This window comes from Rousettus aegyptiacus, unplaced genomic scaffold, assembly GCF_014176215.1.
Source record: "Rousettus aegyptiacus isolate mRouAeg1 unplaced genomic scaffold, mRouAeg1.p scaffold_m13_p_6, whole genome shotgun sequence".
NCBI classification, from domain to species: Eukaryota; Metazoa; Chordata; class Mammalia; order Chiroptera; family Pteropodidae; genus Rousettus; species Rousettus aegyptiacus.
The window spans coordinates 15,798,515-15,823,519 of record NW_023416309.1 but is presented as its reverse complement, the minus strand read 5'-3'; the positions used below and the strand labels follow the sequence as shown (position 1 = coordinate 15,823,519).

At 49.1% G+C, this 25,005-nt stretch overlaps 2 protein-coding genes across 7 annotated transcripts in view; one reads left to right on the top strand and one right to left on the bottom strand.

The window, feature by feature from the left end:
• ADAMTS14 (ADAM metallopeptidase with thrombospondin type 1 motif 14) overlaps nucleotides 1–2,796 on the top strand; it is a 74,265-nt gene extending 71,469 nt beyond the window's left edge. For 5 of the 6 annotated variants that reach the window (XM_016121067.2, XM_016121065.2, XM_036222840.1 and 2 more), the window contains one exon: nucleotides 809–2,796. In XM_016121067.2, the coding sequence (XP_015976553.2) occupies nucleotides 809–1,305 (497 nt within the window). In that variant the 3' untranslated portion in view covers nucleotides 1,306–2,796. The remainder of the gene's footprint in view (nucleotides 1–808) is intronic. The other variant, XM_036222841.1, reaches the window with a different exon arrangement.
• A 7,769-nt stretch (nucleotides 2,797–10,565) lies between these two features.
• Nucleotides 10,566–23,921, bottom strand: TBATA (thymus, brain and testes associated). The gene is made up of 11 exons (XM_016121007.2): nucleotides 23,840–23,921; nucleotides 22,453–22,509; nucleotides 20,872–21,107; nucleotides 18,758–18,913; nucleotides 17,808–17,891; nucleotides 16,718–16,722; nucleotides 16,386–16,562; nucleotides 14,409–14,490; nucleotides 13,503–13,647; nucleotides 11,824–11,873; nucleotides 10,566–10,759 (listed from the first exon to the last, which is right to left on the bottom strand). The coding sequence occupies exons 2-11, from the start codon at nucleotides 22,497–22,499 to the stop codon at nucleotides 10,674–10,676; spliced, it is 1,068 nt and encodes a 355-aa protein (XP_015976493.1). The 5' UTR covers nucleotides 22,500–22,509; nucleotides 23,840–23,921; the 3' UTR covers nucleotides 10,566–10,673.
• Nucleotides 23,922–25,005: the final 1,084 nt, after the last annotated feature.

Genomic DNA, 25,005 nt, shown 5'->3' with positions numbered 1-25,005 from the left:
TGTTATTAGTCATTGGTAAATGTCAGCATTATCCCCATTTTACAGGCAAAGAATCTAAGGGTTGGAGAGATTGACTTGCCCAAGGCCTCACAGCCTCTAAATGGTAGAGCGTTGACTGTAACCTACATCTGATTGATTCTAAATTTATTGGTGGAGAGCTTAGTGTTTCAAATGTGTGCTGCCTGTGGCAGGAATTTTTATCTGCTTGTCACAAGTGTGAATTACCTTGGTCTTGGCTGGGTGGATCAGACTTCTTTAGATTGATCTGGAGGAAGCGAGAGTTCCCACTTCCATCTAGAGCAGGCCTCCCAAGCCCTGCTGCAGATTAAAGTCACCCAGTGCCCAGACCACACCCAGACCATCCAGTCTCCCTGGATATGGGAGGTGAGCAGCGGCTATTTGTAAAGTTCCCCAGGTGATGCCAGTTAGCAACCAAGTCTGCTAACTCTAACTGGGGCACACTCCCAGAGTTTCTGATTCAGGAACTCTGGATGAGTCCTGAGAATTGGCATTTTCGACAAGCTTCGAAGTAATGCTGACGCTGCAGGTTGGGGACCCCACTTTAAGAACCATTGCTCTAGGGGATTTTTGTTCTTCTTCCACATAATAAGAACTGTTCCTTAGTCTTGTCTCTCCTGTCAGGCAGCCCTCTGTCTCCCCCTGGGATAAAGCTTTATAGTGAGTCCAGCCAGGGCAGGAGATGAAGGGCCTGCAGCTGGTGGGCTGAGTGGGATGTGGGGGGCTGTGTCTTGGTGTCACCTGGCTGATAGGCCTCCTTCCAGCATCAGTCCTTGTGTTGTGTGTGCAGTGGAGCCCTGCGTGGGAGACAGGTCCATCTTCTGCCAGATGGAAGTGCTTGACCGCTACTGCTCCATTTCCGGCTACCACCGGCTATGCTGTGAATCCTGTACCAAGAAGACCTCAGGCCCTGATGCCAGCGCAGACCCCCACCTGGCCTCACCACCACCCTTCTCCACTCCTGGAAGCCGCTTACCAGGACCCAAGGCCCCGCGAGATGCTGTGGAACCTACCCTGGAGCCAACAGGCTCAGCCAATCATCCACATGACCAAGCCACACAGCTCCCGAGACCTCTGGGCACAAGGCCTCCAGTGACCCAGCGCCACTTCGTTCCCCAGAAACCGAGTCCTGAAGCATTCCGTGGCACTTCCGCTAGCACCGCCCAGTGGCTGCCTTGGGGCCGGACCACCAGCACACCTGCGCCGGCTTCAGAGGATAAAGGGCAACTCAGGGAAGACCTGAAGCACCCTGGCACAAGCCTTCCTGCCACCTCCCCGGTGACATGAGCCCCATCTTGCCCATCCCTCCAGTCAAGTTTACACTCTGTGTGCCCTAAGGCCCCTGGTCAGAGGACACACTGCAGGGCAGGGGCAAACACAGACTTCCTTTTAAATTATTCACCTTGTTATTCTAGTTTGGGGCTGTTACATTTCACCCATGAACTGGGTGTGTGAGGATGAAAAGATCAGGGAAAGCCTTAACCCGAGATACCTCGGCAAGCAGCCTAGACAGCCAAGCTGACCTCTCAGGGGCTCCTGTCTGTCTCCCCTGCCAGGACTGAGGGCCAGCTAACACCCCCTCCTCACAGCCACCGGGTCTTACACTTGATCCATTTGGCTGCCTGCCTTTTCCAGAACTTGTGGGACCCCTGTAGAGGCCCTGTCTACAAGAGGAAGAAAACTGGGAGTGAGTGCGGTGGTGAGGCTTCAGCTGCAGGGCTGGGGTGGGTGGGAGGCAAGTTTATCTCAGGCCCAGCTTTTCATAGGAAGAACTCAATGCAGCTCTTCCAGCCAAGGCCAAAGAGCAGATCCGGCTGTTCTCCATGAGCTGAAGGGCAGTGTAGATGGCCACCTTTGCTCCCAAAGACAGCACTTCCTGTTACTTCGGGGGCCTCCAGATTGCAGGTGGGTGTCCCGGCCTTACCCTAGCCCATCCGAGAAGGGGACTCTGGATACTCTAGAATGATTGTCCTCCTCATCCAGGGATATCCCAACTGGTGCTAGAGCTTTGACCCCAGAAATGGCAACTTCGTCATCACTCCAGGGCATGACGGGAGAGAGTCTGGAAAGGGACTTTGTGGAACACAGAGGAGATGCGAATCTTCAGGTCATGCCCTGTCAATCATTGTCCTCTGCCAACGACCACTGGTACTGGAGTCAGGGGTCTTCTTTCCCCACGTGGCTCAAGCTGGGCCAGAGATTTGTGGTGCTGATTCGGGATGGGTGGGGAGGTCAGGCCTCAGGGCTGAGGACCAGAGTCCACTCCTAGCCGGGCCCTGGAGATGACAAGAATGTGAGCTTCTGCCCCATGCTGGGGTGGGTAGGAGCCACTTACCCACAGCACTGTGGTGCCTCGTTAACCCCCTCGTTACTTCCAAGGGCCAGTAACTTCCTTAGAACCTCTGTCTCCCTGAAAGCCACCCGAGTCCCCAAGATCTTGCCCAGGGATCTTCACTTCGAGTCAGGTGTCTCCCAGACACCTCAGCAAGGGATAGAGGTGCTTGCCAGTTCTTCCTTCCCAGGGGCGAGGGGCTGTTCTGAGCCAGGCAAAGTGGGTGGGCCTGCAAGCACCTGGAGAAGAGAACCCTGGAGGGGGCTCCCAGGTGCCCTCTCCCCCGCTGTCTGCCCCTTCCTGGATGTTGGAGCACACACTGAATCCTTCCTGAGACCCAGCCTGCCTATGTTAAGGGTGTAAACTCTGTGTCTTTGAGATTCAGATCTTTAAATTTTTATGTATTTATTAACATTGTCCTTGGTGTTCTGATTTGGACCCCAAAATGTTGTGTTGTGTTTTTCTTTTCTCTTTATTTTAGAGGACAGGGACAATGAAGGCACAGCTGTAATGTGCCGGGCTGAGGTGTAGCAAGATGATTGGGGGTGGGGACCGGACAGGGATAGGCTTAAGCCACAAGAAGACTGGACCCTCAGCCACCCTGCCTTGGCTTCAGTAGCTCTCGGGCTCCTCTGAGGATTGACTTAGGGTGGAGAGGTAAGGATAGGGCTGGGGGCCTCACTCAGGCTTCCCCATGGAGTAGCTGTGTGGCCTTGGGTAAGTCACCATCCATAATTTGGTTCAAAGGGTAGAAGTTCCTGGGTGATAGTTTTGGGATCTGCATAGCAAAGAATGTTCTAATTAGCAAAACGGTTCTCACATGTAAGGGGTGACTTCCTTGGAAGGTGTTATGCACTCTTTCTCTGGAAAAGTCCAAATGGAATGTTGATGCTGGACAGGCAATGGAAGAAATGTGATACATCTTATTTAATGGGGAGGGCTCACATGAAACTGAAATGTACTATGCAATTTAAAAATACCCATCCACACTTCATTGCTGCCCAGCTGTCAGACATCACTAATCCATCACTGAGTGTATGGATTAGTGGGTCACAGGTTTCTCCCTTACATTTGTGAGGCCCAGGAGAAGGGCACGGAGAACCCCTCCAAGAACCTCACATGGCTGTGGGGCAATCTGGCCCTCAAGTCCAAGCTTCATTTATATCCCTCTGTAAACAGCCCCTCCTTAGGAATGACTCCTTTTAAGTAGCTACCACTTGGGCCTAGAGGTGCACATATGGTCACCCAGTTATGCCTTAGGAGGACTGACTGACCTAGGGAGATGCTCGCATAGGCACTAGAATTGCACTCAGGACCGTTCGGGCATGGAATTCTGTGGGCCCAGGTACCCAGAGAGTGACCCGCAAAGAGGGAGATCATAAGCCCAGTGCATTTCTTATGATGGTAGGTAGCACGGGCAGAGTGGGACCTCTGAGAGCCCAGTACCTCAGCTCTAACAGCCATCCTAACAGATTGCATGGGTCAGGGATAACATATACTGTGTGCCAGGCACTGTGCTATGACCTTCACCTAATATCTCACTAAATTGTTACCACAACCCCACGGAGTTGGTGCTATTATCTCTATTTCATAGATAAACAGCATCAGAGAGGTTGAGTCACTTTCTTAAAGTCACACAGCTAGCAAAAGGTAGAGACAATTTCTATGTAGGCAGCTGAGGGGAGATCACGTAGTTAACATAACATACTTGAAATTCTATATGCAGGACAGCCTCTGTTATTCATTAAGTGACACTATTTGCAAAAAGAAAAGGGCTTGAGATTTCTAGTATTGAAGTAAGAGTCTAGATATTCCACTGATTGATTAACCTAATGCTTTGGCTGGGAACAGTTCTCATATAAAAGCAGAAGCCAAGGCTCAGAGTAATGAAGTAACTACAGAAGGTCACACAGTGAATGGCCAAGTCTAAAATCACAATAAAATAGCACTTCATACCCAATAGGATGGCTATAATTTTTAAAAGACAGATAATAAGTGTTATATTGCCGGTGGTAATGTAAAATGGTGCAGTTGCTTTGGTAAACAGTACAGCCATCCTGCAAAAGTTAAGCATAGTGTTATATGACTCACCAATTCCACTCCTAGGTAGATATCCCAAAGAACTGAAAACATAGGTCCACACAAAAATTGACACATAAATGTTCACAGTAGCACTATTCACAATAGGAAAAGGTAGAAACAACCCAAATGTCCATCAGCTGATGAATGGATACACAAAATGTGGTATGTCCATCAATGAAATATTATTTGGTCATAAAAAAAGATGAAATACTGATACATACTACAACATGGATGAACCTTAAAAACACTATGCTAAATGAAAGAAGCCAGTCACACACACACACACACACACACACACACACACACACGCAAACACTGTATGATTCCTTTTATGAAATGGCCAGAATAGGCAAATCCATAGAGACAGAAAATAGTTCAGTGGTTGCATAGGGCAGGGGAAGCTTTGAGATAAATGGAAAATGATTAATAAGTATTGAAACCTACTGCAGACCTATTACAAAAAGATTCCTCGTGGGCATAGGAGTTTCTTTTTGAATGATGAAAATGTTCTAGAATTAATTGTTGTACAGCTCTATGAATACTAAAAATCATTGAATATTTTAAACAGGTAGATTTTTACAGTTTGTGAATTAGATCTCGATGAAGCTGTTATATTAAAAATTAATCAGGGAAACTGGATATGAGATGTGAGAACTCTGTACTATTTTTATATTTTTTCTGTAAACCTAAAACAGTTCTAAAATTAAAGTTTATTTTTCAAAACTTATAAAGAGAACAGACCCAGTTGACTTACTGGCTTTCCAGGAGACAGTCTTCTCCCACCCGTCTGTCCCAAGGAAACAAGGAGAATATAAACCAGCAACACTCTTAGTTCTCAAGCCAAAGTTCAGAAGGGAGGGTGCACACATGGGTCCATGTAAGCAAACAAGAGAATCAAGAACCCACAGTTCGTGCAAATAGGAGGCTTGGCTAGAAGTGTTCCAGATCCAACGTAAGTGAAAGCAAAAGAAACTGATGTACCTATGCAAAAATTCTACAGGAAAAAAAAAAAAAAGAGGAAGGAATCAAGGAAGGAGAGGGAGACAGGAAGAATAGGATGCAAAGGAAAGACAAAGTATACATTTTGGAAGAAGATACCCCCAGGAACAGAAGAAAATATTAGGTAAATATTTTCGCATTCTCGAATTAAAGACAACTCAAATTCTTTGAAACGAGAGTTTGAAGTTGAGACAAGGCAATAGAATGAGATGAGAGAAGGTCGTGAACTAAGAAAAGAAACCAAGAATAAAAATAATGCCACTGCAGAGTTCATAAATATAGTGGAGTAATATTAAGGGTATAGTTGACATGATAGGAAACCAAAGCAGGAAAATGGGAGACATATTTGAGAAATATCACACAGCATGCAGAAGTAATTAACCCAACGCGCAGTAGAGGTGATCTCTAAGACCATCCTATGAACCCAGGAATAGGATGTATTTGCAAGCAGTTTGACCTTGGATAAATAACCTCTCTTCTGAACTCTTTGTCTGTAAAATTGTGCTGATAACAATATCTAACACATGGAGTTATTATGGGGTGTGCAGGGTCAAGAGGGCGGGCTCTGCCCACTCAAGCTGCCAGGATTGAACCCTGAGTCTGCTTATTATTTATAAGACCTTGAGCAAATTACTTCTTTTTTCAGCTTCTTATCTGCAAAATTGTCATAACAATAGTATCTGCCTCAGGTTCTAGTGTGGATTAAACACTTAAGAATTGGTGGATACTTCTTAACATAACTTAATGAATATATGAATAGTTGTTCAGTTTATACACATTTGATATATAAATAGTCAATTCATGCTTAATGTTGAAAACAGCTATTTCCATTAAATAATTTAAAAATGCCCACTATCATCATTATTACTTAACATTGTTTTCTGACGGTATTAGCTAATGCAATCAGACAAGAAAAATTTAAAAGTTATAAATATTTGAAAGGAGATGCGGTCTGATTGAGACTTATAAAAGAGTTTTGACACCAGCAAAATTAGATAGCCAGGAGAAGAAGGAAAGACTTGATCTCTGTGGCTCTCAGACCAGAGTTAAGGTTTGAGCAGCCAGGAAAGGAAACAAGTTCACCGTTACTGTAGTTGTCTAAGCTGAGGTTGGACACTGTGTTGCAGGTGCTGCAATGGGGGTCTCCCATGGGCTGGGCAGTGTGCGAGGGAGTTTCTGAGGGATTGCACAACAGTGGGATTCTAAGGTTCTTGCAGTGAGGTTAGAATTTCCCCTGTCTTCGTTGGGATGAGTCTGCAGCCTTTTCTCATTTATTTAAGTAGAGTGCGTGTGTGTGGCGGAGAGAGGGATGATTGTTGAGCCAGCAAACTGTGCAGGAAGACGCTAACCCCCACATGCGTTCTTAAGCCCAGAGTCTCGGGGTGGCTCGCTCATCTGCAATTTATGCTGGTCACCATTTCTCACAGTGTGGTAAATATACATACTCTGGTGGTACAATACATGAACTTAGGTGGCGCATGGAGAAACAATTTAATTTTAATACATTTATATTTATTTTCATGTGTATCAGACTTTTATAAATCAAAACTATGATGCCATGGATATTATCGAAAGGGAAAATCTGTCTTCATGCTTCAGGCAGAGAAGCAGAGGGTAAGGAGAGGAGAAATTCCAGGGCCTAGAGCCAGAGAAAACTTATGAGTGACCCAAACATGCCTATGGCATCCTAACACCCAGCAGAAGTCAAATGGGGACCAAGCCGCTGCAGACAGTCAGTGCTGCTAAGCAGAGCATACTCTGCAAGGCCAGACAGATTTCAGCCCATAGCCCAGTAACTAGCCCAGCCTCCGGCCTGCACAGAATCAAAGGGGCACAGATAGCCCAGTACAGGTGACGAGGAAGGCAGGCCTGACACTACCCACATTTCCAGGAAGGCCAGCAACAACTCTGACAAGTGTTTTGTAATACGTCTGGATCCCTCAAATAACCTCTGGTGACTGTCCCCTTGGGGGTTAGTAATAACTCCCTTCAGACATGGGAAGAGGATGCAGCCCCGTTGAGGAACTTTAAAAAGGGCCAAGGTGTCGGAGCAAACTCTGTCTTGCTACACATCTAAGTAGTAGAGGAAGAGGAACCAGGAGGAAGAGTGGGTGACAGGCTGGAAATGAGGGATTTACTTCTCTGTCTGGAGACAAGTGGTCCTTGGAATATGGCCTGCAAGATGGCAGTGTAGCAGAAAGAGAACACTGACTGAGGAGCCTGCAGCCCTGGGTTTGAATTTACTATTTATTGTCTATGTGAACTTTGACATGTTACTGTAAAAGTGGATAATTATTCCTACCTTATAGATTTCCTTGAGCATTAATGAGGTCAGATCACCCTATACAACCAGAGCTTGGCCATCCATGCTTTTGCAGTATAGCAGCTTCCCATTTGCATATCATAGTATTTATTTCCACAGTGATTTTACGCAAACATGGTTCCACTCAGTTGCTTTATCTTTCTTTCCCTTGATAGATTGCAGGGCTGCTGAGGAAAATCTGTTCAAAATCTGTCCTCAAAGTATATGGGTAAGAAGCCAGACCCAGAACATGTCACCTTTAAGTGCAATGGCAAAGGGTACAAAGGCCGGGGAGTGACACATGCATTTTGTGGGGAGTTGCAAAAGCAAACACAAGATAAAGAAAGCAAAATAAATACATTTGAATGAGTGGTCTAATGAATTTTGACGAGAGGTACTCTCTGTGGAATAAGAACAATGTGAGAATCTGCAGTTGGAAATAATAATCCCGTGGCACTGTTTCCTGAAAAATGAAAGGTGAGGTAGAAGGATTACCTAAAGAGTCAGAGTTTTTATGCCAGTTGTTTGATTTATTTTGGAAGTAGATATCTTCTAGATATTTTACTGTGTGGATTTTAAAAAATTATTTGTAGTGGAGGAGGGATAAACTCTCATAACCATAAATGCCAAGGGACAAGGACCCAGTGCCATAAAAAGACCTTCCATTCAGTTCAGCCCCTTGATGAGGTTGGACAAGCCAATGTGGGGCCGGAGAGTTTGAGAAGAGTCAGGAGGAGGCCTAACTGCCGCATCGATAAAAAAAAGTGTGGGAGAAATTCTGATACATGCTACAACATGGATGAGCCTTGAGAGTATTATGCTAAGTGAAATAAGCCATACACAAAACAGCAAATATATATATGCATATATGATTCCTTTTATATGATGTATCTAGAGTAGTCAGAGTCAGAGAGACAGAAATAGAATGGCGGTTGCCAGGAACTCAGAAGAGAGGGGAACGGGGAGTTATTGGTTAATGGGCACAGAGTTTCAGTTTTGCAAGAGTAAGAGAGTTTCTGGCGATGAATGGAAGTGATAGTTGCACAATAGTGTGAATGTACTTATTGCCACTAAACTGTACTCTTAAAAATGGTCAAAATGGTGAATTTTGTGTGATGTCTATTTTATCACGATAAAAAAATTGGAAAAAAGTAAATGTAGGCTTTCTGGGGGCACACTGTTGGCAGGGGCGAGGACAGGGAAGGAGAAAGCAAGCGAGATGGCAAGGGGCAGAGCTGTTATACGAGAGGCTGCCACCAGGGAAACATGCCCAGTGGGAGGGTGGCCAAGGACTTCAAAAAACAAGGCGATTTAATACTGACTGTGCAGCTGTTTGCTGGGTTCACAGCAAATCCCCATCCAGCCCCTGATCTTGACTGAAGCCTACTGCATGCATAGGTTTGTGTGAGTGGGATATCTGGGAAAACCTGGAGGGACTAAGTCCTTCTGAATTGATGTGAAGTGGAGCAGCGCTGAAAGTATGGACTGGAGCTACAATCCATGGACTGAACTCGGTAGAAGTACGAACTCAGAGCCACAGGTGACGATGACATTACAAATCATCAGTGCCTCCCTACCTCTTTCAGGAAATTTGTAGAACTCTCAAGAAAAATATTGGACTTCCCAGAGGGTCAAGGCCATCTTCTTTAGATCTTAAAGCATAGAGACACCCTCAATGCATCTGGGTCACATTTATGTAATGTCCCTTTTCTCCTTGATCTTGCCAATCATCATTTTGCTAGCCCTTATGTTTTTCAGAAATGTAACATCAACTTTTGGTGAGGGTTGCTGTTTGTAACAGTACAGTGGGATTCTAGAATCAGACGTATGGGGTTTGGATCTGGGCTCTGCCACTTACTACATAGCCCCTTTCTGAGCCTCGGTTTGTTTCTCTATAAAATGGGAGTGATAACATTAATACTCTTTCATAGAGCTTTTGGGAGAATCAAATATAGCACCACAAAGTATGTAGAACAATTCACATAGTGTTTGAAGACAGAGTGAAAAAATAAAATGGAGTTATTATAGTCAGGCTGCTAAATTATTAAAATTAAGTAGGCTGAGGCATGAGGAAACAATTACTCTTGTTTTAACTGACTATGGGAACTTAAACTTTTGACCTTTCCAGTCCTGCGTCAATATCTGGATGTGAATCAATGCGTTGTGTGTTAATGCCTGGACATACATCAAGTCTTTAGTTAACCATCTCAATGACCTCAAGAAGAAAAAGTTCCATTGACCACATCTGATGAATACTATCTTGGACCAATCCAAAGCCTAAGGACGCAGAACAGAATATGCTTTTTACTATGAGAACCCTCAGCTTTTCTTTCTTCTTAGGAACACTCTGGATATGGCCTAGTTGTGGTTCCAGTTTGCAAACTCTAAGACCCTTGAGTAAATCTTTGTCATTTATTTCTAGCCAAAGCCTCCTGACTCTCTCGAGTCAGTTAAGGTGTTTGTCATTAGCTATTACTGAAGTCCCTGCCTCAGTGCTTAGTAGGAACTCAATGATTGGTATTGATTATTATTTTAAGGAGGCCTATGTGTTCCTGACCTCTGCTCTAACCTACCCAGAATGCTATGTGTCTTGGCACAAGTAAGGGCAGAACCCCTTTCTCAGGCCACCCCAACCACAATCTTCCCTTCGGTTCCCTGGAACATAAAAGAACCAGATGAGCCCCACGTGGGGGGTGGCACTTGGGCATTCTCCAAGGGAGTGGGAGTGGTTCTGCGCAGCGCATCCCCTCTCCAGGAACTAACAATCCACGCACAGACCTACTGCATAGGAGGTGGAACTGTCCTCTTAGAGGGAAGATGGCATTTTAATAGACTGTATGTGATGGGATAGTACATATTGCTGTTGAGGAGAGAGGGGTGGAAGCAACCCTGAACTCCAGGGCGGCCCTCGAGCAAGGTGGGCAAGGTGGCACTGTGTCCTCAGCACTCTGCCATTGGCTTTGACACCTTCTCTTCTGTGTCCTGGCTTGAATGCATCCGGAGAACTTGTGCTTTCCCGATATGCTCTGGAAGAAGGGGAGACACAACTGGAGGAGAGGTTGAGGAGGGGGTGGGTCCCTACCTGGGAGGGGCCCAGAAGACCTGGGTGGACCCGTCTCCCCAGAAGACTCCAGGTGAATGTGCAAGAGCAGAGCGAGAGGTGTGAACACCTCAGTCAACCCACCTTCTGCTCTTGGCTCTGGTGAGTGGGAGGAGCCAACTCCCTCCTCTGAGCCTCACCACCACCCTCTTCTTTCTACATTCAGGTAACAAATATCTGTGAAGTGCCTACCCTATGCAGGCACTCCACTGGCTACTCAGGACACTTTACAGTCTAGTGTGGCAGAATAATGTACATGGTGAATACCTGTCTTCTCTCCCCTCCACCTCTACTCCCTTCCCCCTGCCCTGGTCTAAGGCACCGAGGTGACTGCAGCAGCCTCCTCCCCATCTCCTTCATCCCCTCCTGCCCCCTAAGCGTCCATTCTCCACACAGAAGCCAAAGGGGTATTGCCACACACTGCTTATAACCTTCCAGTGTGACCCCATGCACTCTGCATGAGGCCACTCGCTTAGCCTTTCAAACAGGCCAGCTTTGCCCACTCTTCTCAACTCACTCCTTATCACTGTAACCAATCCACAAAGTTCCGGTCCCCCTGGCCTGCTCTTTCACCAGCACACCAGGCAGGTGCGAGCCTTGCATAGGGCTGAATCCTTCCTGTCATTCAGCCCAAGGAGTGCTCTCCCTATCTTGCCAATCTTATTGCATCACCCTGCGTTATTTTTCTTACAGCACCCATCCCCCTCCGATGTTTTATTGGTCGTCTGCACTCCTCCTCCCTAGGATGTAAGCTCCATGACAGCAGGAAATGGTCTGAATTCTTCTGCAGTGATTCCCAGAGCCTAGCACACAGGTGCTAAATAAGTTTCTGTTGAATAAATGAATGAGTGAATGGATGAACGGATGAATGGATGAAGTGAGCAGCTTCCTTGGGCAGAGACCTGTCTCCAAAGAGCCTTGAATCTGCTAAGGAATCCAGCCAGAATGGGTCTCGGTGAGCCCCCAGCGACCTGTTGCATGGACTCTTACCTGGTTTTTCGCTTTTTAGTAGAGATGGTGTCTTCGTCTTCTTGGATTGGCTGTAACCATCAAAAAAAAGAGAGGTCCCAGAAAGGTCAGGCTGGAGCATACCACAGCAAAGTGGCAGGATGGGCGGGGAGGTGAGGAAGGTGCTCCAGGGAGAGGCAGAAGCCGACCTTCCTAGAGAACCAGCAAGTGTTTGTCTGTGGCTGGCCCCACCCCAAGCAGGACCCTGACAACTGTGACCCTTTTGCCTGCTTTGGCCACAGGGAACCAAGGCCCTCCTGTCCCAGAAGCTGTAAGGGAGGCCACTGTACTGGCTCTCTGCCAGGCCCTCTTTTTGCTTCCTGCTTCCTAGCAGACAAGAAGATTTCCCCTGTGAGGGGAGAAGACAAGAACCCTGCTTCCCTAATGAATTACTTGCAAGCACGAATACTTTTCATAAATTACTTGATGTCAGCTTTACACTTCAGCAAGGCTTTTTATCCACCTGATGCAATTTTTCTCCCTACAACTTTGAGAGAGGGGCTTTTGAGAGGTGAAACTGAGGTTCACATTTGGGAGGGGGTGTAATCAAGGTCACGGTGAAGCCTCCCTTCCTCCTGTACCTCCTCTGGCCTTCCAAAGTGAAAAACAACAGCAAGAACCAAGTACAAGGCCAGAGGGAGCACCTAGCCCTTCAACAAATCTAAGATAAATACAAGCACCCTGCCCCCTTATCGCCAAGCCCATCATGCTCCGACCACCCCAAAACTTAACATCCCCTAAAGTGTACACATTCCTAACTTCCATTCCTGACACTCCCCACCCTCTCCTTCGCTCGTTCATATTCTATCCCCCACAGTCATGTTCCCCACGCTATCAGAAATACCTGGGAGATCGTTAAAAATATATATCCCATGCCTGCCCCAACCCTACCCCACTTGTTGTCTTGGACTTTAAGAATTTGCTCTTTTAACAAGTTCCTTATAAATCTGAGTAATGCTGGGCTTGTTAGTCAGGCCCAAGCCTGATCCCCGCTCCCCTGCTGTCCAGCCAGGTGACTTTGGGTCATTCAGCTGTTTCTGAGTCTCGATTTTCTCATCTGTGAGATGGAGGTGATACTGTCTCTGTGGATGGTTGTATGGATAGAAATATGTAAAGCACCCAGCAGTGTCAGGCAGACATAGTGGGCACACAATACTGCAAGTTCTAGCGCTGACTGTCAGGCCTCACTCACCTGCTTTCTGAAGCCTTCCCTTACCTTTCCTCTCCACAGCTGGGAATGCATCTCTTTCTCTCTAGTCATCCAGGATCCTAAATGCTGACATAAAGGTACTGCTGCCTGCCTTGTGTTAGCATTCCTTCTCTACTTGAGTCTTCCCAAAGACCAAGAGCTTCTGCAGGGCTAGCTATGGCTTCTTCAGCCCTGTCTTGCTATAGCTGACACAGGTCACCCCCTCAGGCATCCCCACATCTGGCAGCCAGAGTCTAGTCTGGCAGAGTAGGCCTTTGAGTAGCGCTAGTAGCACTGCTGGGTCCCAGGAGAGGGCTGACCTCTTCCTCCAGATCAGGCTCAGTCAGCCAAGGCTCTGACCAGCACCAGCCTCCTTTCTCTGGACCACACTAGCCTCACCTGGAAGGACAGGTACTAAACATGAAGGAGCCGTTCTGGGAAAAGAGGGGCAGGTGGAGAGTGTGAAGCCCACCTGTAGGGTGGCTGTTCCCTCTCTTGAGGTGGTTCCTGGACTTTCTGGAGCTGGTTCAGGAGTTGTTCTGTCGGGATGGAGTCTAGAGCCTGGGGAAGAAGCTGAGCCACTGCTGTCTGCAGGAGCCCTAGTGCCAAGTCCTTCTCTGTAAGCACAGCCAGGGGACAGAGTCCTCAGGAGCATGACTCCAGCCCCCATCCTATCCCTAAATGGGACAGTCAGGAAGCAAGACCTTCAGCTTTTCTGCTCAACTGTGGCCCGGGGCAGTTTTCTCGAATTATGTCACATTCTGCCCACAGGGCCCCACGGGGAGACCCCACTTCCCTCCTTGTGCCTTGTTCTTGGCTTACCTGCCTTCCACACCCCGGGCCCTCTCTGGGAAGCCTGTAGGAGGCCCACCCCCTCTTCCTCCCCCTTCATTCTCCCCATCAGGAAGCCTTCTCCAATCAGCTCTCTGGCTCTCATCGCTCCTCACCCTCCCACGTAGACATACCCTCTACCTACTGTCTCAGTGTATGTATGGATGTCCATTCGTGTGTTCATGTGCATATACCTGTGTGTCCTTATGTGTGTGTATTTGCATCTATGCGTGCGTGCATATCCCACAGTAGCGGGTGAGAGGCTGTGTCTGCTAAGTCCCTCCCAGGTGCTGAGACTTGTGGTCAGTATGGAGAAAGGGTCCCTCTGAGGAGTAGGGTCATGGAAATCTGCTGAGAATGGGAAGAGGGAGCGGTGATATTGTCTGGCTGGAGAAGGTTTGTTTGGGCTCCAAAAAGGAGAAGAGGCCCAGGCAGAAAGCCCAGGCCCTGGGATGGAAGCAGAGTGACATGAGTGTACTGTAGAACCAGAAGACAGGGCCCTCAGCAGCCTCCACCCAGAGGACCTGGGCACAAGGCTGTGTCTCACCCTTTGGAGGAGCGTAGAGTAGCCAGAACTGGATGGCATTCAAAGAGTCTGTCTGCAAGATTTGACATAGAAGTTCCAAGATCTGTGGGCAGGAAGACAAGCCTGGGTCAGTGTGCTGGACAGCATGTTCCAGCTGGCAGCACAAGCGCCTGCCCCTGCAAAGTGGGATCCCAGAGCCACATGCTTGGCTGAACTGGTACCCACGATGGTTCCTGGCTCTTTTCTGTGTGAGGCTCGGCATTGTACAGAGGGCTTTCTCTCCCAACAGCCCTGGAGGAAGATTTTTAACCCCCTTACTGGACAGGTGAGGAATCCAAGGCCTTGAGAGAGGAGGACACGTAGCGGGAGATTGTGGCAGAACCAACCCTCAAAGTCAGAGGCTGGTTGTATCCCCAAAGTCCCTCACTGGGAAGGCAGTCAGAGCTGACCAGTCAGCTCCTCAAAGATGCAGTGAGTCCTGAATGCCCTAGTCCTTGGTGTGGGGATTTCAGGGACCCCAGGGGCCTCCCCACCCTGAAGTTCCCACGTTCAGAGTCTGGAGGTATTAGCAAAGAGGTGGGCTGATCTCGGGCAGCCTGAGGGTTGGGGCTCGCTGATTCTGCAAACTGCTCAGCTCGGGGCTCCTTACAGCTGGACAGCATGCCTGCTTTGCTCCCAGCCGCATCCTCAGCCTCTGCCATCTTTGCTGCTTCGGGGCCCTTTCCCCACTGCATTCTCCAGTCAAGGATCATTGGAAAAAGATCCAGCTCTGTCTTGGATGGGCTATGGGGATTCCCTAGGCCGGGATGCTGATGACGGCTGTGTCTATGGTTGGCTGGAGTTGGAGCCCTTGATGGGGAGTAGAGCTCCAGGTATCCTATGGAAGTGGGGTTCTTTCTTTCAGGAGACCCCACTTGAACCAGTGGAAGTCAGAGCAGGGCCTGGGCCCAGCCTCTCCCAGGCCTATGCCTGCTAGAGTGCCCAGCCTCACCCCCAGGTGCCCACCCGCTACGGCGACCCCACCCCCACTCTCCCCAGGGTCCTTCTCCATTCCTGGCATCCAACTTACCTGCCCTGTGCCCCCTCCCCACGGAACCCGAGAACCTACTTCCAGGCAAGGTGAGGCCGCCCTATGGTGGAGAAAGTACTGTGTTCTAGTCCTGGCTATGCTGCTCCCTCTCTCGAGACCTGGGACACAGAACGTCGCCTGGAAGGGCCTCAGACTACCCCATCTGTGGAATGGGGTCTTAGGCCCTATCTGCTCTATTCACTTCCCTAAACTGTTGTTGTAAGGCTCCAAAGGGACAGCATGCTTAAAAGCACTGGTCACAGGGGAAGGTGTCAAAATGCTGGCTCATTGTTTTTTCTAGAGAACACATGCACATTTTCACGGGGCCTTTCAATGCCTTAACCCACTGGAACGAGTCATGGACTCATCTCAGGCCTTTGATGAGGAAACTTGAACATGGAGGTGGTGGGCTTTGTGCTTTGTTGTAGCACAGACCAAAACCCTCTCGGACTGTGGGGTCACCAGGCTGGGACCAGCCTTGTAGGCTTTAGAGTACAGCATACTGGGGCATGGTCTGAAGACATACTAGACGAGAGCTTCCTCTCCATACCTCTCACTGCTGTAGCTCCCTTTAACTCGCCAAGTGCCACAGCTGGAACAGACCTTTGTGATAATGCGATCATGCTCCCAATTTGGCTACATCATGGAACTAAGACCCCAAGAGGTGAAAGGACTTAACAAAGTGGGAAAGGCTTACACAGAAACCTGGAGGCAGCAGGGGCTTAGAATTCAGGCTCCTGACTTCCATATCTGGGGTTTTTGAGTCTTACAGTCTTAGCTGCAAGCATCCCTGGGAGAGGCCACACTTCACAGCCATTTATGAGTCCTTGTTGGGACTGCTGTGAGCCTGGGAGCAGTACTACCCTGGTCTCTGCCCTCAGACCAGGGCCTCTATAGGGCCGCAGCCCCTGGCCTTCCCAAGGTCTCACCAGCAGCTCCTGGTCCTGCAAGACAGAGGTCAGGACTCCTCCATCTCTGTTAGAAGGGGAGTTCCGTTGGCCCTGGCGGGAGCTGCGGCGACCCAGGGCTCCTGTGGAAGCTGGGATGAGCCTCCCTGTCTCCGCTGAATACTTTGCCCCCTGCTCCCGCTGAGGCTCCTCCTTCTGCTGGGAGAAAAGTAGGCAGACTCTCCAGGCAAGGAGACAGATGGGGGAGATGGTGGCGGGAGGTGGGGGCGGTGGGGGGGAGAGGTGGGCGGGGAGAAGAGGAAGAAGGCACCAGAAGAGAAGAGGCTGGGTCACATCTCCAGGGCACCCATCACCTCCTCTCCTGGAATCACAGCATTGCAGGGACCCGGGATGTCCACCAGGCCAACCCCACCCTGTCCTTAGACCCCACTCCCTAGCGGTTGCTTCTTCCAACAAAGCCAACGCTCTTACTTCTGGAACTTAGTTGAATGCTAGCCACATACTTCCTCCTTGGGCAGACCCTCCCTGCTGCCTCTCCCCCAAGCCCATCAGAGACTTGAAAACAGTATCCTGTGGCAAGGCCCCCACAACGCACCTTAATTTTTAGCTCAGCTGCTAAATTCCCACAGCTTGGCAGCCTTTCTTAGCCCTGTGAAACCCTCCTAAGCCAAGTCCATGGGCCCAAGGTCTGTGGTCTCCAGCCCCTACAACTCCAGTTCAGACTGGTAGTATCCTTCCCATTCTAAAAATAAGAAAACTGAGACCCAGAGGGTTTAGCTGAGTTGCCCTGAGCACCACAGTGAGTTAGCTGCAGAGCAGGGACAAGAACTCTGCTGCCCAATACAGGGGCAGGATGGGACTCAGCCACAAAGGGCCAGGCCTGTCTTAGGCCTGTCTTCAAGCTGCCTCCCACTTGTCTTTAGTGGTTTGTCAGCAAATAGCACCCATGAGGCCGCCCCATCCTGTTTAAAAACCATCAGTGATTCTCTAACTCTTTGTGAGATGAGACACTACATTGGATTCAGAAATGACAATGAGCTGACCTTGCCTGCATTCTAAATTGGCCCCTTTCCACCTTCTACCCCATTGCTGCCCACTGTATCCTGTCCTGCAGTCCTCTGCTTTCTAAAGATGTCCTGCGTTTTCTAGCTTCTGAGTTTTTGTGCTGCAGGCACCAGGGTGCCTCCCCTCTTCACTTCTTTACTAGAAACTTTCTTGGATTTCTCCACCTGGGTGTGTTCTCTGCCCCTCTGAGGCCTCACTGTGGCCCTCTCCCTTCAGCTGGTATCCGACAGCCCCTCCTCCCCAATGCCGACAGCATCCAGCATCACCTCAACAAAGGCTAGCTCTTTTGCTGGTCAGGTTGAACCAACCTGAAAGGGATTTCCTTACAAAGGGATGGATCCATTTCATCTCTTCCCAGACAGCTCTGTTGCTCTGCACTCACCTCCTTGTTCTTCAGCTCATTCTCCTTGGTGAGGACGACCACCCGGGAAGCCAGATCTTTCAACTCCTTCTTCCAGGCCTCTGGGAGGAGGAGACAAGAGACGCCAACTGATGTCTGAAGCCTCCTCCTTGCCCTCCCTGTGGCGCCAGGTGTCCAGAGGGCTGTAAATGGAAGAGCCTCCTCTCCCCCCAGCCTTCCACCCATATCTTAAAGAGAAAGGAGGAGGTGGTGCCCTTGGGAGAAGGATTAGGTGTCACACCATTGGTGAGTGGGAAAGTAGGTGTGGAGGAGGCTGATGATGTCCTGGCCTATGGCCTTACTGGGAGACACTGGAGATCACATGGCTGTGTGTGCCAAGATGCGAGTGGCTTAATTTGCTTTGCCTCTTTTAGGAAATTGAAGCGAGCGCTGAGATTCAGTGGATATGCGGTGCCAGTTATTAAAATATTGAACTACTCCCAAAGAGGTCGTAACAGAGCACTAAGCAAGTCTTCTGAACCTCTCTGCCCTGCAGTCTGTCCCAGCCCCTCCCTCAAGGTCCCCCCCAAAGGAAAGGGCAGAAGGAGGCCTCCGGAACGCTGATGCAGTGCCATCTATGGCTGATTGTTCTGATGGCTGGTGCCAGAACATAAGTACTAAATATTTCCGATATTATTCCTGTTTATAGCTGTAAGTCACATGACAATTGCCCAAATCTGTGTATCCTCTGCTTGTTATTATTTCTCAAACACCTCAAATCCAAGTAGGGCATGTTTCTGAGGATCTGTGGGGTGGGGAAAAGTGCAGTTGCAGATGCTCAAGGAAATGAAGAGAAATCAAAGTACTTCACCAGATCCCACCAACCTAAGAGCAAAGGCCCATTCCTTCTCAGGCACCCGCCCCAGTGGGGCAGCCCTTGGAGAGAGGGATAACCCCAAGGCAGAGGGTCTATGGCTCAAGTACTCACCAGAAGACAGCTGGGGGTCTCGATTGGACTGTGGGTCTCCAATGGGGACAGAGATGGTGGGCATCCCCGTCAGATAGTGGGATGAAAGTGCAGTTTGAAGTAAGGGGGCCAGAGAGAACTCGTCCCTGACAACACAGACAGGCTTCCCGGTAAGATCTGTGAAGGGGTAGAGGCTGTGGGAAGGGGTCATGGCTGGACCCCAAGAGCTCTAGGAGGCCAGGAAGAGGCTGGTGGACAGGGAGAGCACTGGCTCCACTCCTTCCAGTAACCACAGTTCATAGACTCATTAGAGCCCAGAGGGCTTCTGTGACCACCCAGACCTTACCCCTGGGGGCACTTAGAATGCACTGCAAAGGAAGAGCTCAGGGTCATGCAGTGAGTCAGGCTTCCAGAGACTCTAGTCCTAGGTCTTTTTGGCTTTCTACAACAAAGCAGTGATTGCAGGTGTGAGCATACAGAAGTAAGCAGTCAGAGGGGCACCTGGGGATAATAAGCCATAGTCTGTGACAAGAGGGACCTGCGCTCAAAGCACAGGGAATGATATCTAGCTAGACCTTCCAGATAAAACATCTTGCCACCTGTCAGCCTGTCCAGGGTTGAACGCAGGGCAGCCTGGAGGTGGTGGCAGGCAGTTTACACTTGAGGACCCTTCTGGCCTAAGGTCTGTGCGACATTATATTATTAGATAGTCAAGCTTTAAAGACCGGCCTGGTTAGTACTTAACATTGCCGCTCATTCTTTCCTTCCTAAAATACTTTCCTTCCGGTGCCAGGACCTGTCACTCTCCTGGCTCCTCCTAGCCTCACCAGCCATGCTTTGTTTCCTCGCTGCTTACTCCTCATCTCGACCTCTTAGCCTTGGAGTTCTGGAGCTCAGTCTCCAGGTTCTCCTCTCCTGTATCCACACGGTCTCCTGGATAATCCCATGCAGGCATGCCACTTCCAACACCATCCCTCCTTGAATCGCTCTCACATTTGCATTTCTTCCCTGAACTCCACACCCGATTGCCTACCTCTACCTGGATGCCACATTTTTGCACCTCTCAGGTCCCAGACCAATCTCCTTCCCCACCCTCCACTTGCCCCTTCTGAAGTTTTCTTTGTCACAGCCAGTGAAACTCTAGTTTTCCCGTTTGCTCAGGCCAAAAACCTGGGAGTCAACCTTGATTCTTCTCTTCCTCTCACACCCCGTTTTTGATCATTCAACAAATCCCATTGCCTTTACCTTCTGTATATCTCTAGAGCAGGGCCACTCACTCTTCCACTGCCACCTCCCTGATATAAGCTATCACCTAGACAGAGGCGCATAGATCACTTCTGCCCCCCTGTTGTTAACTTTCCAAGAGTTCCCACCTGACTCAGTGAGATGGTTTAGGATGACTACAGTGTCCTCTAAGGCCCACGTGATTGGGGTCCCCATTGCCCCTCTGCTGCATCTCCTTTCTCCTCCTCCTTCCTCTGCTCCGGCCACATTGGCCTCCATGCTGTTCCTCCAACAAGGCCAAGATGCTTGCCTCAGGGCCTTTATACTTGCTGGTTCCTCTGCCTGGGACATCGTTCCCTTGATATCCACATGGTTGTTTCATGCCCTCTCTTCCTTTAGTTCTTTGCTCAAAAGCAATGCTACTGACCAGCTCTCCCCTCTATAGCCTTAGCACTTACCACATTCTTGACACCTTAGCTATATCCTATCCTTCCCCACCAGAGAATCAGCTCCATGATGGCAGAAATTGTCTTGTTCATTGTTGTATTCTCAAGGTCTAAAAAAGTGTCTGACCCATACATAGTTCATACTCAATAGATACTTGATGGATGAAATGACCTGAGTTAGAGCTCTGAGGCAGAACATTCATCCTTTTTTCCTGATTTATGAGATGGGAGATTTGGTGGCAAGGGACATCTTGAAAGGGATATGCGGTCTGCCCTTATAGCCTGCCCCCCAAGTCAAATTTTGGCTTGGCCAAGTGCTTGCAAGTCGCCAAGCAGCTCTGTGACCCTGACCAAGTCTCCATTCTCTCTGAGCCTCTGCCTGGAATCAAGGGATGGGTCTTCCCTTTCCAATTTTCAACACCGCCCCCTTGTCACTGGCCAGGCCCTGGCCTACCCCAGCCCTACCTTGGATGTGGGTCACACGCTGGGGGTGGGGGTGGTGCCGGGAGAAGAAGGAGTGATGACTGAGGCGGCCGAAGCGGTAGGTACCAGAGGTTTGGGGCTTGGGGGTCTTCAATTCCTTTCGGATCACCTTGAAATCCACGATCCCTGGGACCTTCAGTTCTTTCTGTGGTCCATCATCCTCGTGGTTTCTTGGCCTGTGCCCTGACTCCTTCTCAGGCTTCAGCTCAGCCTTTGGACTGAAGAAGAGGGTCAAGGAGAAGCTAATGGAGCCTCCTGGAAGTAGCACCCACCCAAGCTCAGAGCCCAGTGCTTATTACAGAGTCCATTCCTGAGATACTCTGAAACGTGGTTTCCAGAATTTCTCTACCACCCCTGAGCCCCACAGCTGGGCCTCCCCCAGGGTTCTTCCCCACTTGAGACAATTCAGTCCCAGGAAGCCTTCTGTCTTTCTATAGCTCCTTAGCAGGGAGCTAGGATCCATTTGAGAGAACTCAGATGGAATCTCCCAGAACTCCAATTTTCTCCCAGAAAGCATCTCTAAAAACAAGAAAGAGAAGCCACTGACCTACCTACTTATCCAAATACCTGGTTGGAACAAAGGCACATTATATACACCCCCAGGGCAAGAGGGCTGACCCCAGCAAGGGCCTCTCCCCAAGCCAAACTGTTGGCAGCCCAGGAGAAGCCAGCTATAGGCTATCATTCCCCCCTCCCCAGCCCCCACCAACTGGGGCAGTTTTGGCCCACACTAAGCGTTGGGGCCAAAGCTGGCTGCCAAGGCCAGACTACATCAGCAAGTCCTTTCCTTGTGGGGGCCCTTCCCAGGAGATGCCGAGCTGATGAGGCAGCTCTGAGGGCTGCAATGCCGCTGGAAAGCTTCAAGCTCTTGCTTCGCTTCGCTGGAGACAAGCTGTCTCAGGTTCTCTGTCCTCCACCCTGCACCCCTTCCCTCTCCTGAGGATGCTGTGCCTCTGCCCCTGGAGGAAGAGGTCAAAGTCGGTCCAGCAAGGATCCAGAAGTGGGTTGCTCTTTGCCTGGTGCCAGGTGGGACCACCTGCCTGCTTGTTGTCTGCTTTCCCTTCTCCCGGTGGCCCTGGCTGGGAGTCCCTCTGGAGGAGTATAGATGGACTCTGGATATGCTAAGCAAGGCCTTCTGCCCCAGGACCCTCTGAGGATTTTGCTGATCAGGCCCCTGAGTTTCTTGTTCCGTCCTGGATTCGCCTCTAAGAGATCTGGGACTTAAAGAAATAAAGCAAACCTTCTCTGAAAGTCATAGTTAGCTGGCCTCCCCTAACCCCAACTAACAGAGGAAGTCACTCCCTGAAAACCCCTGGAATTTCCGTGCTCAGTGCTGGCCCTTGCCACCACATCCTCTCCCCACCCAAGGAGAAGCTTAGCCTGTGACCTATGCTACCTCAGGCCCGAGAACCCATGAGGGGCCTGGCTGATGGCAGTGGAAGGTAAGGAAGGACTACCTCTCTTGGACCTCCAGTCTGTTGAGTTCCGCTGAGGCCACCTTTGTCTTCTACCCTGTTCCACTCCCACCACCTCCTCTGTCAGCAGGGTAGGATGATGCCTTACCTCATCAGTGGAGGTCCAGCCAATTGTATTTTCACCTCCGCAGCCATTGTAGTGTTTCTAATAGAATAAAGACCTGTACACTTAATACTAGTGTTGAAGATGAATATCAGGACCTCTTATAGACTGACAGTGGGAGTATGAACTGGAACAGACACATGGGTGGGGGGGGAAGATTGGCAATATCTTATAAAATTGAACATTTGTATACTGTATCACCCAGCAATTCCTCTCTCAAGTATATACCCCAGAGCAACTCCTATAGATGTGCGACTGGGGTTATTTGTAAGAATATTTAAACTCATATGATTTAAATTAGCAAAAACCTGGGGACAACCCAAGTGTCCAATGTCAGAAGAGTGGATGAATAAGCTGTGGCATATTCAGACAATTGAACATTATATTGCAATGAAAATGAGTGAACCACAGTTATACACAACAACATAAATTAATTAATCTTATAAATATAATGCTAAGTCAAAGAAAGCAAGTTGCAGAAGACCATGTAGCCTGAGGTCCTTTTTAAAAATAAAGTTCAAAAACAAGTAAAATTATCATAAACATGTGATGAAACAAGAGAAAAAAGCCGGGAAGTGCTAAGCATGAAATTCACCTAGTGGCTATTTCTGAGGGCAGGTGGCTGGGGGTCAAGTGGAAGAGGAGCACGTAAAATGTGTTAGTGATGGAGTTCCAGTTACTGGGTGGGGGTGGTGCATTTGCTGGTGTCCATTATATTATTCAATAAGCTAATTAAATGACACAGGTGAAAGATGATAGGAGTCAAAGCCAAGAATAGTGATTAATCTAAATCTATGGACCAGAATATATATACATATACCTATACGTGTACATATAGCCGAAATGTTGGGGGTTGCAGGTGGCAGAACTAAGGTTGAGACAGGAAATCAGTGCATTCTGAGAATTAGCCCTCAGACTTACAGAATCTTCAAGGGACTCCAAAGACCCCCAGGGCCAGCCTTTCATCAGGTTAGGGTGGAGGAATGGAGCAGTATTGTCTGAGGTCAGGGAAGGGGAGAGGCTTTGAAGTGACACAGAAAGGAAGCAGGAACCTTGACTCAAAGACTCCTGATCTTTTCTCTAAAGAGAAAACGTTGGCAGAGCTTCCTTTGAAGGAAACTTTGGACATCCCTGATGACGGAGGCTGGGCTCTAGAGCACTTAGAGGCTGGAGGCTTGACAACAGGGCATTTGGAAGCCCCAAACCACCTGTCTACAGGAAAAGGTACTGTTTAGAACAGAGACTTTCAATGCTTTTGACTGTGACTACAGTAAGAAACTCATTTTTGCATCATGGCCCAATTCACACATGTATTACACATGCTCATGAGTGGAAGTGAAATTGAAGCAAGTATATCCAAAGCAATACTTACCCTTGCTACATATGATGCATGCTGATATTTTCATCCTCCTTGTTTTCTTTTATGAATGTTAGACGTGATCCATTAAATCGATTTTATAAACCACTAATGGGTCACACCCCACAGCTGCTGTAGAGAGGTCAGCAGGGACTCTAGTGGGTCAGGCTTACCTTTCCCCCCACTTACTTCTCCCCCTTGGCTCCCAGCCAGCCAGGCACAAGGGGTCCTAACGCTTACACCAATCCTGGGACAGCACTTCCCTTTCCCTCTATCAGCCCCTCTGAGCTCTCCCCTGGCCTGAGACTGGCTCTCGTATCCATTTACCCCCCTCGAAAGATCCTTGGACTCACTGAGGCAAGTGCCCACTACAGCATGTGGATGAGAAGGCCCTGGTGACAGAGTAGGAAGGAGTAAGAGGACAGTAAGGGAAGGCTTGTCAGTTTTGTGGGCAAGTCTGTCTGCTTTGTGACTGCATGAGCCAGTGGTTGCTAGGTTACCCCTTCCCCACAACTCTAGAACCGCTCCCCTGCACCCCTCTCCTCACCCCCCACCCAGCTCCTTTAACCTCTTCTGGAGGGGCAGGCAGGGCTCTGCTCTCCCTCCAAGCTCCGTCTCCACTGCCCAGTCAGCACTTTCTATGGGGACCAAGGGAGAGAATGAGAGTCAGGGGCTGCTTTCAGCCAGTGAGCAGCAGGGAGAGAGGGAAAAACTGGCATAGGTTTGTCATGCTGGGTCCCAGCTTTCTCAGCCCAACTGGGCAGGATGCCACCATGAAGGACTCTGCCTCCACGCATCCTGTGTGTGGGGATTGATTCACACACAGATATCTTTTAGATGGAGAGAAGGCCTCCAACATGACCCAGAGACTTCCTCTAGCCCTACTGTAAGTGATCGCTGGGTAGGAATAGCCTGGGTTTTCAGTGGAGCAGGGGTTTCAAACAGATTCTGAAAGTCTCTAGATTTCACCTTGGGTGAGCAGCCTGTAGTGCCAGAGATGCAGAACAGTGCTAAGAATGCTCTGTTCAAATCCCAGTTCTGCCACTTCCTAGATGTGTGCCCTCAGACACTGTACTGATGTCTCTGAGCCTCCTTCCTGTGTCTCTGAAATAGAGCTGATACTTGCACTTATTCTCACAGGATTTTTGGGAAGACTGAGTGACTCAATGTACATGACAGTG

What these genes read in the sequence shown, in the direction of transcription:
- TBATA (XM_016121007.2), bottom strand. Translation starts at nt 22,499, where the DNA reads ATGGCTGCGGAGGTGAAAATACAATTGGCTGGACCTCCACTGATGAG. An exon ending in AGACCCCCAGCTGTCTTCTG is followed by an intron (nt 17,892 to 18,757) that starts GTGAGTACTTGA and finishes TCCTCCTCCCAG; the next exon opens with AGGCCTGGAAGAAGGAGTTG. An exon ending in ACTCTACGCTCCTCCAAAGG is followed by an intron (nt 13,648 to 14,408) that starts GTGAGACACAGC and finishes CTGTGCTTACAG; the next exon opens with AGAAGGACTTGGCACTAGGG.